The sequence below is a fragment of the Bos mutus genome, chromosome 5 (assembly GCF_027580195.1).
Source record: "Bos mutus isolate GX-2022 chromosome 5, NWIPB_WYAK_1.1, whole genome shotgun sequence".
In the NCBI taxonomy this organism is placed as follows: Eukaryota; Metazoa; Chordata; class Mammalia; order Artiodactyla; family Bovidae; genus Bos; species Bos mutus.
Window position 1 is genome coordinate 2178464 of NC_091621.1, and position 12559 is coordinate 2191022.

At 46.3% G+C, this 12559-nt stretch overlaps 1 protein-coding gene across 4 annotated transcripts in view; it reads left to right on the forward strand.

Annotated features, from left to right (window-relative positions):
- The window catches only part of LARGE1 (LARGE xylosyl- and glucuronyltransferase 1), a 609925-nt gene that overhangs the window by 287378 nt on the left and 309988 nt on the right, over positions 1-12559 (forward strand). For all 4 annotated transcript variants that reach the window (XM_070370200.1, XM_070370202.1, XM_005898334.2 and 1 more), the window contains exon 4: positions 6729-6811. In XM_070370200.1, the coding sequence (XP_070226301.1) occupies positions 6729-6811 (83 nt within the window). The remainder of the gene's footprint in view (positions 1-6728; positions 6812-12559) is intronic.

Here is a 12559-nt window from a genome sequence, read left to right on the forward strand (position 1 = left end):
CTTGCCTGGAGAATCCCAGGGACGGGGGAGCCTGGTAGGCTGCCGTCTATGGGGTCGCACAGAGTCGGACACGACTGAAGTGACTTAGCAGCAAGCTCTAAGTGTGGCCTTTCAGATGCCTCCCTTGAGTATCTTATTTATTGCTTCAGGGCAACTTATTCCCAAAACTTAACAGTTTCATGCCACATGCATTTTATTATCTCATAGTTTCTGAAAAGTGGGAATCTGGGAGCAGCTTAGCTGGGGGTTGTGGCTCAGGTCTCTCCTGAGGTTGCAGTTCAAGCATCTGCTGGGGCTGCCTCAGCCGAAGGCTTGATCAGGGCTGGGGCATCTGTTTCCGAGCTGGCACACTGGCCTGGCTGGGGGCCTCTGAATCCCTCTTTTTATAAAGGAGTCACTGAGGACCAGAGAGGTTAAGTCACTTGTCCAAGATCACCCAGCTGGCCAGAGGAAGAGCTAGGCCCACCATCTGGCTCTTCTGACTTCCGGGCTTTACTTTTGTGCAGGAGAAGCCTGTGTTCCCTGTTCTTCTCCCTCTGCCTTTTCCTCACCCTGAAGGAGGAAAGGGAGACTGGGGTAGCTGTGGGCGGAGCTCTGCCTCTCCTTGTTCTGTAGAAGTGAGGGGGGTGGTCCTCCTCAGAGAAAGTCGGAAACAGATTCTGTGGACACCCCTCCTCTCCCAACAGAATCACAGCTAACGTCTGTGGAGTGTTTAACCAGAGACACTTCTCAGAGAGCTTTAGCTAGAGTGGTTCTTGAGGTGGGGTCCCTAGACCGCCAGCATCAGCATCACCTGGTTGCAGGAAATCCTCGGGCTCCTACAGAACCTCCTGAATGAGGAACTTTGGGGGAGGGACCCCGCACTCTGTGTTAACACACCCTCCAGGGCTTCTGATGGATGTTAGAGTTGGAGGACCACTTATCCTCAATGACCCCTAGAGGGTAAGTAGAATCATGTCCCCATTTTACAGATGAGGACGTTAAAGCCAGGGGATGACGCCCAGCTTCTCTTTGTGCTGTGTGCAGTCAGTGACATGAACAAGCATCAGTTCAGTCATGCACGTATGTGTCTGATCCCCTCAGTTATCCAGTGGGGTATTTATTTTTATCTCCATTTTACAGGTGAGTCAATGAGGTCCAGGGATATAAAGCAGCTGTTCCAAGATCACACAGTGACTTGTGTTGACACTGCGGCTCAAACCAAGGTCTCTTCTACCTTTGTTGGGTTTTCCCTACTAACTGGGGAAACAGCCTCTGTGGCCAGCTGTGTGCCTCTCCCCAGCTGCTGCGACAGCATCTGTCTTCTGGGAGGTCCTGCCTCCCCACCCCTGTCCCCGGCAGCTTCAGTCCAGGGTCTAGACCTAGCCTTGACTTTTCCCCTCGCATCACATGCCAGCATTTAAATAGGTATCCCTCTCACTCCCACTCCAAAAGGCTCCCAGTGAGCAGAGGCTTTCATTGCATTGTGCCTCTGGGGCAGAATGCCCTGAGGGGAGCACCTGAGCTTTTAGGTCTCTGCTAATGGTGTCAGTGGTGGAAGCAGGGTGAGCAGAGTGGTGTTTACTTCTGCCTGGGCCACAGCTTGCCTGCCATCCCTTATTAGTTTGGCCCAAATTTCATTTGGGACAGAGGTTCTTCTCCTGCATGCATGTATGAGCAAACAGCCCTATGGGACTCTCTCCTGTTGGAGGGCGGTTCTCTCTCAGGTTATGAGGAGGCTGACATAGCTATGAATCTGTGCTGACTCTGGAGACTGGAGTGAGTGTTGCCCTGGTCTAGTAACTGTCGTGTCTTCTGCTGGAAGCTCATGCTGCATCCGCTTGGTCTCAGTGCTGCTGGCCGCTCTGGGGGGCAGGGACCCTGAGCCTGTGTATATAGGAGCATCCGCAGTCTCTGATGGGATTGTCTGGTTGACTGTATTTCTCCCTCTCCCTTGACCAGGGGGACAAAGGCCGATTGACCTTTTTGTCCTTTGAGCCCAGGACAGCGCCTGGCACATCAGTCTCTCTAAAAGCACTCATGTCATGCCTGAATTCTTCCTGCAGGCCCCAGCAGTGAAGGTCACTTGACCCCAGTGGTGTCAGGAATAAAGCCCAGTTCACAGCTCTGGCACTCTGACCTGTGTCTCCAGCTACAGCTTGCAGCATCATATTGATGACTAAAGGGAGAAAGCAGGACGCTTTCCTTATTATAAATCGTGTAGTCCCTGTGTCTGAGAATTTTGTATAGTGCTTTAACATTTTTTTTTTAAATTAAAAGAAAAATTATTTTGGCCGCACTGCATGGCTTGTGGAATGTTAGTTCCCTAACCAAGGATCGAACCCAGCTCTCAACAGTAAAAACACTGAGTCCTAATCACTGGATCTCCAGGCAATGTCCCTTCCAATTTATACCTACAACTTATCCATTCTCAGGTTCATTTGGATGCCCTTCTACCTTGCTTTGCCTTAGGGATCAGTGATACGTCTATGGATGCTCCAAAGTCATCAGAGGTCCCCTTCTAGCCCCCAGGATAAATGGGGTGCTGAGGAATAGTTACCAGAATTAGTCAGGTCCTGGGAAGAAACGGGGGCACACTCACAAAAGGTGGGGAGAGGATTTAACACAGGGCCAGAGGCATGGGCGGGGTTCAGGGGAACCAGTGAGGGTTGTAAAGCTCGCAGGAGGGAGTCACCACAACCCCTGGGCCTGCGGGGGCAGGAGGAGTACTTGTGGAACCAGAACTAGAGGTAAAGAGGGAGAGGGGCTTTGTTCTCCCACTGAAGTCTCCCATTGACCAAACTCAGCCAGAAACCAGAGGCAGGAGGAACACAGTTTGTTATTGTTGTTGTTCAGTCGCTGAGTCATGTCTGACTCTTTTCCACCCCATGGGCCACAGCAAGCCAGGCTTCCCTTTCCTTCACTATCTCCCGGACTTTGCTCAAACTCATGTCCATTGAGTCTGATGCCATCCAACTATCTCATCCTCTGTTGTCCCCTTCTCCTTTTGCCTTCAGTCTTTCCCAGCATCAGGGTCTTTTCCAGTGAGTCAGCTCTTCCCATCAGGTGGCCAAAGTATTCTAACATCAGCATCAGTCCTTCCAATGAATATTCAGGACTGATTTCCTGTACGATCGACTGATTAGATCTCCTTGCAGTCCAAGGAACTCTCAAGAGTCTTCTGCAACACCACAGTTCAAAAACATCAATTCTTCTTTATGATCCAACTCTCACATCAATATGTGACTACTGGAAAAACCATAGTTTTGACTAGATGGACCTTTGTCAGCAAAGTGATTTCTTTGCTTTTTGATACACTTTCTAGGTTCATCATAGCTTACCTTCCAAGGAGCAAGTATCTTTTTATTTCATGGCTGCCCTTACCATCTGCAGTGATTTTGGAGCTCAAAAAAATAAAATCTGTCACTGCTTCTACTTTTCCCCCTTCTGTTCACCATGAAGTGATGGGACCAGATTCCATAATCTTAGTTTTTTGAATGTTGAGTTTTAAGCCAGGTTTTTCACTCTCCTCTTTCACCCTCATCAAGAGTTCCTCTTAGCTTTCTGCCATAAGGGTGACGTCACCTGCACATCTGAGGTTGTTGATATTTCTCCTGGCAATCTTGATTCCAGCTTGTGCTTCATCTAGCCCAGCATTTTGCATGGTGTCCTCTGCAGATAAGTTAAATAAACAGGGTGACAAGAACCCAATTAATTCGGTCTAAAAAAGGTTCTCGAGGCACAAATCCAGTTGGAAAATGGCAGTGAGTCCATGATCACACTATTCAGATTTTCTGACCAATAGAGACAAGTATGATGTCTGCCAAGTATAGGGGAGGAATGGACAAGTGGTCACAGAATCTGATGCTAGACCCTTTCTTTTGAGGGGAGGAACATCCAGGTGTCTGGGACCACCTTTAAGCCACCACATTGAGAAACTTGAAACCTGGACTTCATAGCTTCAGAATGGAAAATTCTCTTAGTGAGGCCATGTATGCACCCCTGGTCCTTCAAGGAACCTTCATCCCTGAACCCAGACTGTCCCCACTCCTGCCTTGAGCCTCGCCTCACTCCTGCCATTCTCTTCTGCACCCATAAAATTTGGGACCATCCCAAGCTCTTTCAGGTACGTGTTCGTGACACTCCAATTTTCTGCCTTCCTGGGTAGCAGGGCTCTGCGGTGGCAGCTGCAGATGATGAATTTATTCATGGTGGCAGGTGTACGGGATGAAGCTAAAGAGATTGGGAAATTATGTAAAATGTTTGAGAACGTGCGTGCTTGTGCTTACATTTAATGGGCCCATTTAAAAAAGTCCCTGAACCCTGAAGCCAAGACAAAGTTTGATATCTCAGAGGCCAGGTATTTAAATATTTGCGATTCCAAAGAGCCTGATTCAGCGTGCATTTACCCATTCTTGTTCCCACCCTGGTTATACCTCCCATGGGCAGGCATTTTCCTATTCATCTCCTCCACTATTCAAACAGTGACAGTTGCATCTGCCTTACAGACTTTGATTCTGAGTCTTTGGGAGATGTTTTCTAGAGATAAACAGGGCTGTCATCATTTTACAGGTGGGGAAGTTGAGATGTGCAGAAATGAGATTGAAAAGGTGGCTTTGGTGTTCTGTGGGATCTGAGCCTTTCTCACTGCCTCTGAGCCTTTCTCACTGCCTCTCTCCTTCCTTAAAACAGGGTTTCCTAGAGACAGTGCTCTTGACCTTTTGCACATAGGGTGATTCTTTTGGGACCACCCTGTGCATTGTAGAATGCAGAGCAGCATCTCTGCCTCCCTCCGTAGAATGCCACTCCTCACATCCCCAGGAGTGACAACCCAAAACGACTTCAGACATCGCCACATGTCATAGGGGAGGCAAAGGGGAGTGGATTACCCCCTATTGAGAACCACTGCCTTCTAGTAGAGTAGTTAAGGTCTTGGACATATGAGAGTGTGAGTTAATTGGTGTGAGACAGGGCTGGGGCACAGGGTACATTTTTGAGATCTTTTGGATGTTTCTGATGCACCACCAGCAAGGTGAAGAATCTCTTATGCAGAATTAAAATGCCATCTCTCTCAGCCTGTTTCCTGATCTCTAATACTGAAACAGTAACCCTGTACTTGTCTCGTACAGCTTAAACCTGGCAATCTGTATAAATTGCTGAATACTGTACCCAGTATGTACTAATTTGCTCAATAAATATTAGCTCTTAGCGTAGTGATTCTTCTCTTCTGTCTTCCCTCGTCTTCCTTCTTGGTCCCCCGTGTAAGTGTGGAGCAGGGATCCTGCTGCCCTGACTGTGGGGTGCTGGCTTGTGTATTGCATGTGGGGCTGAACATTTCAGGGAGCCAAGGGCAGGGTAGATGGGTCAGGTAACCAGGTAGGGCCTGATACACAGGACGAAGTGAGGGGTCTCCGTGAGGGGTCTCCATGAGGGGAAGGGGCAGCTGCAAGAGTGAGAGGCTCTGAGAATCCTAGAGCTGTGGGTGAACTGATAATTTCTCAAAAGTGATGATCTGGAGGAAGCTGAGGTTCAGTACCTGGCGCTGAGAGTGAGTGGCCAGGGTGGAGTAAAGGTCATTGGAATTGAAAAGGTCTTGCAAGTGCATCCTAGACTCTCGGTTGGTTTATCCTGGATATGGTTACCCTTTCCTTGGTGATGTCAGGAGGCATAGGCTGATGTAGGTCTGGGGAAGCCTGTATGGAAGTGAGCAGGACATCAGAACTGCCCTGTAGCTGGAAGTGGCTGGTGAGCAGAACAGGCAGTCTGGGAGCCATGCGCTAGGAGGAAGGGCCATGCATGGTTCTGAAAATGAAGCAGTGCCTATCAAGACCCCTTCTTTGAATTTCAGTATTGGGTGCCCAGAGGAACATAAAAATTTCAGGCAGCAGAGGGCAGCCAAGCCTGAGGGGTAGCCCTGCCTGGTAGCCTGGAACTCTCACTTGAAGACATGTGTTATCTTCATCACCTGTAATTCATTCATGGCACACCAAGATGGCAAATCACCCCCGTTTCGGAAGCTCAGTTCTCAAGGGCCTTTCTTCTGTGATCAGACTGCAGTGTGCCGCATCTCTGTACTTGACATAGTTGCCTTCCGTGACATCCTGCATGATGTGCGTCCTGACTGTCATGTTACAGTGAGCCACCTGATGCTGAAGCGTTCCTGGGTCACCAGGGGTTAATGGGCATGCTGGGGCCCATGCCCTCAAGTGCTTTGGTGAGATGATCCATCCATGTCCTATTGATTCTGCCAGCCTTCAGCTCCCTGAATGGTATCCCAGCTGGGCCCTTCGGTGTTTCTTGGTTCCCTTTGTCCTATTATCAGATTGCCCCTGACCTGAGATGTCCTGTGAGAACATTTCCTGAACTCTGAGCCACCACATCTCCAACTGAGATCCCCGGTTGTCAGTTCATACATTCAGGCGTATTTCTTTCTCCTCTCTTGTTACTGATTGTCATTGTCTCCAGGCTTGGGGGCACGGGACGCACTGTTTGCCTATTCAAGCCAATTGCCATTTCTCTCGTTCCCAAAATGTAATTGAAAAGAGCCTTAATGGTTTCTAAATGATGATAGCTCCATAAACCGATTAAAAAGGCCTTAATAAAACTGTCTGGAGTTATTCTTCACAGCTGCTGCCAATGTTCCTTGTGTCCCGACCATCCCAACAAGAATTAGGGCACTTTCTCATGCCGTCAGAAGCACCAGGAAAATCCTTCTCCTCCATCTAATTGCTCCTCTGTTCTCTTCCCAGACAATCCACGTTGCTATTGTCTGTGCCGGATACAACGCCAGCCGGGACGTAGTCACCTTGGTGAAGTCTGTCCTGTTTCACAGGTAAGCGCGCGGTTGTCCTCTGCAGGTTCCCGTGTGTAGCTGCCGGCCCGCGCCTTTCCTCCAAGAAGCGTTAAAGTAAAGCAACATTTCTCATCCATCATTTAAGCTGCCATGAAAATGTAATTATTGTCTGAAGCCCCGGGGAGATTATTGTGTTAATAACTTTTAACAGCAGGGTTGAGGTGCCCTCTCGCAATGTTGAGAATCGTAGCTCTGAGACCTCAAGGGACCTTCAAGGATGCTCTGAATTTGTTACTTCAGTTTCTTTATTGGTTTCCTCTGGTTGACAGCCATCAGACCTCTGTTTACACATCCCTGTTGACAGGTTGTGTTGTGGACTGAATTGTGATCCCTTAAAATGTATCCTTGGGAATCCTAAACCCCAGTAACTCAAACTGAATTTGGAGTTAAGGTCTTTGAAGAGGTAATTCAATTAAAATGAGGTCCTATGGGTAGACCCTCATCCAGTGGGACTGGGGTCCTTATAAGAAGAGGATACAGGATGGAGGCACAGCCATTTGCAAGCCAAGGAGAGAAACCTTAGAAGAAACCAACCCTGCTGACACTTTGACTTTGAATTTCTAGCCTTCAGAACTAGAGAAAATGAATTCCTGTTATTTAAGACACCCAGCTTGTGGCATTTTGTTGGGGCAGCTCTAGCAAATTTATACAGATGCTTACTCTGTGCCAATGTGGCCCACCCCACCTCCAGGTGTCTCTGACCCTTAGACAGTCCTGCTTCATGTCAAACTGAACTTTTCCAATCTGTGGATGGTGTGATGATGTTCTCTGACACTAGTGTATCGCCATGGAGACAGTCCTATGAAAGATGGATTCCTCTTCCACCTGGAAGTGACCATCCTCTCCTGAGTCACCTCTTCTCCAAGTTAAACACCTGCCGTTTACTTTTCCTTTTTCATGGGACTTTTCTTCTGTCCCTTCACTGTTTTGATGTATATCTAATTATATTCAGAGTATATCCAGAATTGGGTCTACAACTCCAGCTAAGGTCCTTGGTTCTGCTTCTACCTTCTTACCAAGGGTTTGGATGAAGCTTATCCATAACTACAGCCACCAGTGTGGGAATGTATCAGATATCCATGGCAGGATCCAGAAGGATCTTACCAGAAGGAACAGGCATGTAAAGCTCCCAGAGTTTAACTGAACAGAGATCAAAGTTTTGCACCCACATCTAACTGTCAAGAGCATAAACAGAGTTGGGAAAGATGGTGGACACCCAAGACCTACCCACCCTGCAGGAAACTGGGGTTCATCTTGTGTCTACCCTCTCTTGCATTTCCCCAGCCAGCCTGTCCATTACCAATGCCTCCAGCTTCTCCCTCTTGAATAATTTTCAGTTCCACCTCTTCCTGTTCATCCCCACTGTGACTGGCATAGTTCATGTCTCCATGGACTCTCACCTGTCCTTTCTGTCTCCCTGACCCATCCTCTGTGATGCCAGAATGATGTTTCAAAGATGCTGATCTGATTTCCTAAAACCTTTCAGTAGCTTCTCCTTGTCCAGGATAGAGCATTGAAGCTTTTTGCCATGGCACGTGGAGCATCCAGGGCCTGATGTCATTCTCAGCAGTGTTCCCCTGCTGCTCCTCAGTCTCCAGCAGCACTCGCCTGCTGGCAGCTCCACACCCTGTCTGAGGCGCACCCTGCCTCTTGTCTCTTCTTACTGCTCTACTGTGCCTTTCTCCCATCATCCTCCACTCCAAGCTGGCAAACTCCCTGTCTTCTTTAAGCCTTGCCTAGGCATCATTTTTTTTTTCCTAACTTTTTTTCTTTTTTTTTTGGAGTATAATTGCTTCGCAATATTATGTTGGTTTCTGCTATACAATGAAGTGGATCAACTGCATGTATACATATATCCCCTCCTTCTTGGACCTCCCTCCCAACTCCCCACCCCACCCCCAGGCCATCACAGAGCACCGAGCTGAGCTTCCTGTGCTTTATAGCAGTTTCCCACTGTCTGTCTCGTTTACTCATGGTAGTGTATATATGTCCCTCCCATTCATCTCATGCTCCCCATCCCCGACCATACCCTGTGTCCACATGTTCATGCTCTGCATCTGCATCTCTGTTCCTGCCCTGGAACTAGGTTCGTCTGTACGATTCTTCTAGATTCCACATACATGCATTAATATATGATATTTGTTTTTCTCTTTCTGACTTATTTCACTCTATATGACAGACCCTAGGTCCATTCCCATGTCTACAAATGACACAATTTCATTCCTTTTTCTGGCTGAGTAATACTCCATTGCATATATGTATCACATCTTCTTTATCCATTCACCTGTCCGTGGACACTTAGGTTGTTTCCATGTCCTGGCTATTGTAGATAGTGCTGCAGTGAACAAAGGGGCATGTGTATGTTTTGAACTATGGTTTTCTCAGGGTATGTGCGTAGTAACCGGAAGCCCACCTGTACCTCTCAGCCTGAGTCAGGCCTCCCCTTCTACCCGCCCATAAAGTCCTATGCATTTATTATCTTTATTACATTATATTTTGTTTATCTATACATGTTATATTTTCTAGTAGAATCTGGGCCTTCTGGAGATAGGACACCATGCTTTGATTTTCCTGTTTTCCCAGTATCTCAGCCAAGTACTATTTATATGCTCCATAAATGTTTCCTTGTTTAATAACTAAACCTGGGAGACTCTTGAGAGTACCGTGGACAGCAAAGAGATCCAACCAGCCCATCCTAAAGGAGATCAGTCCTGGGTGTTCATTGGAAGGACTGATGTTGACGCTGAAACTCCAATACTTTGGCCACCTGATGTGAAGAGCTGACTCATTGGAAAAGACCCTGATGCTGGGGGAGATTGAGGGCAGGAGGAGAAGGGGACGGCAGAGGATGAGATGGTTGGATGGCATCACTGACATGGGTTTGAGTAGACTCTGGCAGTTGGTGATGGACAGGGAGGCCTGGTGTGCTGTGGTTCATGGGGTCACAAAGAGTCAGACACAACTGATCGACAGAACTGAACTGAGGAGCCTGCGTTAATAAATAACCTAAAGACATATTTATTCAACCAGTTACCTATTAGCCCAGACTTAATTTTATTTCACTTCACATTCAGGCCACTATATAGCTCAGTGATTTTCAGCAGGCCATTTCACTCTTTAGACTGGAGTTTTTTTTTATCAGTTAGCTTATATCAGTTAGTTAGGAATCAGTTCACCCCAAAACTTACTTGGTAAAAGACAGCATTTATTTCCTAGCTCAGCTATTTGTACTGATCTCACCCGGCTGGTTCTTGATGGACTGCCCTGTTCCTGCAGTCAGCGGGCAGGTTAACAAAACATCGCATTGGCTGCCTTCCTGGAGCAGGGAAGGGAGGTGGGAGCTACTAATGACAACTACATTACAGGGTCAGTTACTGCTGGGGACGTGGGCCCTCCTGGTAGCTCTGTCCATTTGCCACTGTGCTTTCAGTTGTACATCCGAGGAGAAAATGGGAATGTGGAATAAAGAGGAACCTTTTCCCAAAACCCTGGTTTCTGTGCAGTTTTGGGAACTTGTGGTTCTGCAGCCTTGATCTGCTGCTTGAAACCAGCCATCATGTAGGCTAAGCATTGAATTAGACAAGTGATTTTCAGCCTATATGTATTGGGGTGGCCAAAAAGTTCATTTGGGTTTTTAAACTTTTTGGCCAACTCAATATTTATTCCTTGTCTGCACTAAAGAACTCATGGTTGGGAGGAAAAAAGGAAAAAAACACTCTTTAAAGAAGAGTATTTGCACGATTGGGCTTCCCAGTGGTGCAGTGTAAAGAGTTCACCTGCCAGTACAGGAGACACAAGAGATGTGGGTTCAGTCCCTCGGTCAGGAAGATCCCCTGGAGTAGGAAATGGCTACTTGCTCCAGTATTCTTGCCTGGAGAATTCCATGAATAGAGGAGCCTGGCAGGCTTCAGTCCATGGGGTCGCAAAGAGTTGGACACTACTGAGCATGGCAGACATATGTCGTATGATTACAGATAGTTATGCTCTTTCTCAGTTATGGCACATTTTAAGATCATAAAAAGTTCTTATGATAGTATTGGGTGTAAGTACTATTCCAGCTATAATAATGTATATGTACAAACCTAAATAATTCCAGTAGTTGTTGAAATTGTAAAAATCCTATTGAGTATAAACTCTTCCTCCTACAGTAGCTGCAGCACAAAGATGTTCAATTTAGAAATAGCAGTAGTTTTATTATCAGCTGCCTATGGCAGGCCATACTTTCATGGAGGCATGGAGATCTGAGAAGAAAGCAAATTCTCAACATGTGATGTGAAAATTCTGCACCCCACATCAGGGCCTGCTTGATCTCCCTGAACTGAGCAGCCAATTAAGTCCCTCCCATCCTTGGGATTCTACAGATAAGAATGATTCTGTGAATTGATATGCTGGTCATAATGATTTGAGATATCAAGACAAAAGGACTTTTGAAAGACATTCCATTCAGGAAGTCCAGCTATAAATAGCTTCATTGCTTCCAAAGCATGTTATGAGGATTAACTAATACATGATTATAAAATACTTTGACAAATGGAGTACCTTCCTAATGTTAATAATATAATAATAGTGGTGCCGGATGCTTCTTTTGGCTTTCACTGTTAATTACAGTAATTAGATTTATTTTCCGGACAAGATTTTTAGCAAAATTTCATTTAAGGTTTGCTTTGTTACATCAAATCCGTTTTTCTGCAGCATGCCTGATGATAGTGGACACACTATATTTTAAAAGATAGGAAAGGAGTGCTATGCGCACAGTTTTTGTTTTTTTTTAATTCTTTTTAGTATTTATTTGGATGCATCAGGTCTTTGTTGTGGCATATGGGATCCTTAGTGGCGCACAGGCTTAGCAGTTGCAGCCTGCCGTCTTAGTTGCCCTGCAGCATGTGGGATCTAGTTCCCTGAGCAGGGATTGAACCCGTATCCCCTGCATTACTGCTAAGTTACTGCTAAGTTGCTTCAGTCGTGTCCGACTCTGTGCGACCCCATAGACAGCAGCCCACCAGGCTCCCCTGTCCCTGGGATTCTCCAGGCAAGAACACCAGAGCAGGTTGCCATTTCCTTCTCCAATGCATGAAAGTGAAAAGTGAAAGTGAGGTTGCTCAGTAGTGTCCAACTCTAGTGACCCCACGGACTGCAGCCTACCAGGCCCCTCCGTCCATGGGATTTTCCAGGCAAGAGTACTGGAGTGGGGTGCCATTGCCTTCTCCGTCCCCTGCATTGGAAGGCATATTTTTAACCACTAGACAGACCACCAGGGAAGTTCCTGTGAGCACTCTTATATACTGATGCTGGCATTAAAAATTGCTATAACCTTTTAGAAAGTTCATAGTATTGTTGCCTAAGATGTTTACCCTATATGACTACATTAAGGGATTCTGCCTTAAAGGGATAATCCTAACTACAGAGGAAAATTTTTTGTGAAATACTGCTCATAATCCTAAAAATTCTATTAATACTTAAACAGTAAGTCTAAATTTAATACTTAATAAGTCTAAATAATGGAATATCCCTCTTATAGTAAACCATATTCTTAATTGGTTATAAAAAGTATATTATAACATGGCTAAGTGATAGTTTATGATATAAAGTAAGTGACAAGACAGCTCAAAAACTCACACTTATCATCGTTCCACTATGTAAATACATACACATCTACATGGTTGACATACAGGGGGTGAAAGAGTTGCAAAAAATACATGAAAAATGAAATTTTTGCATATTGTATTC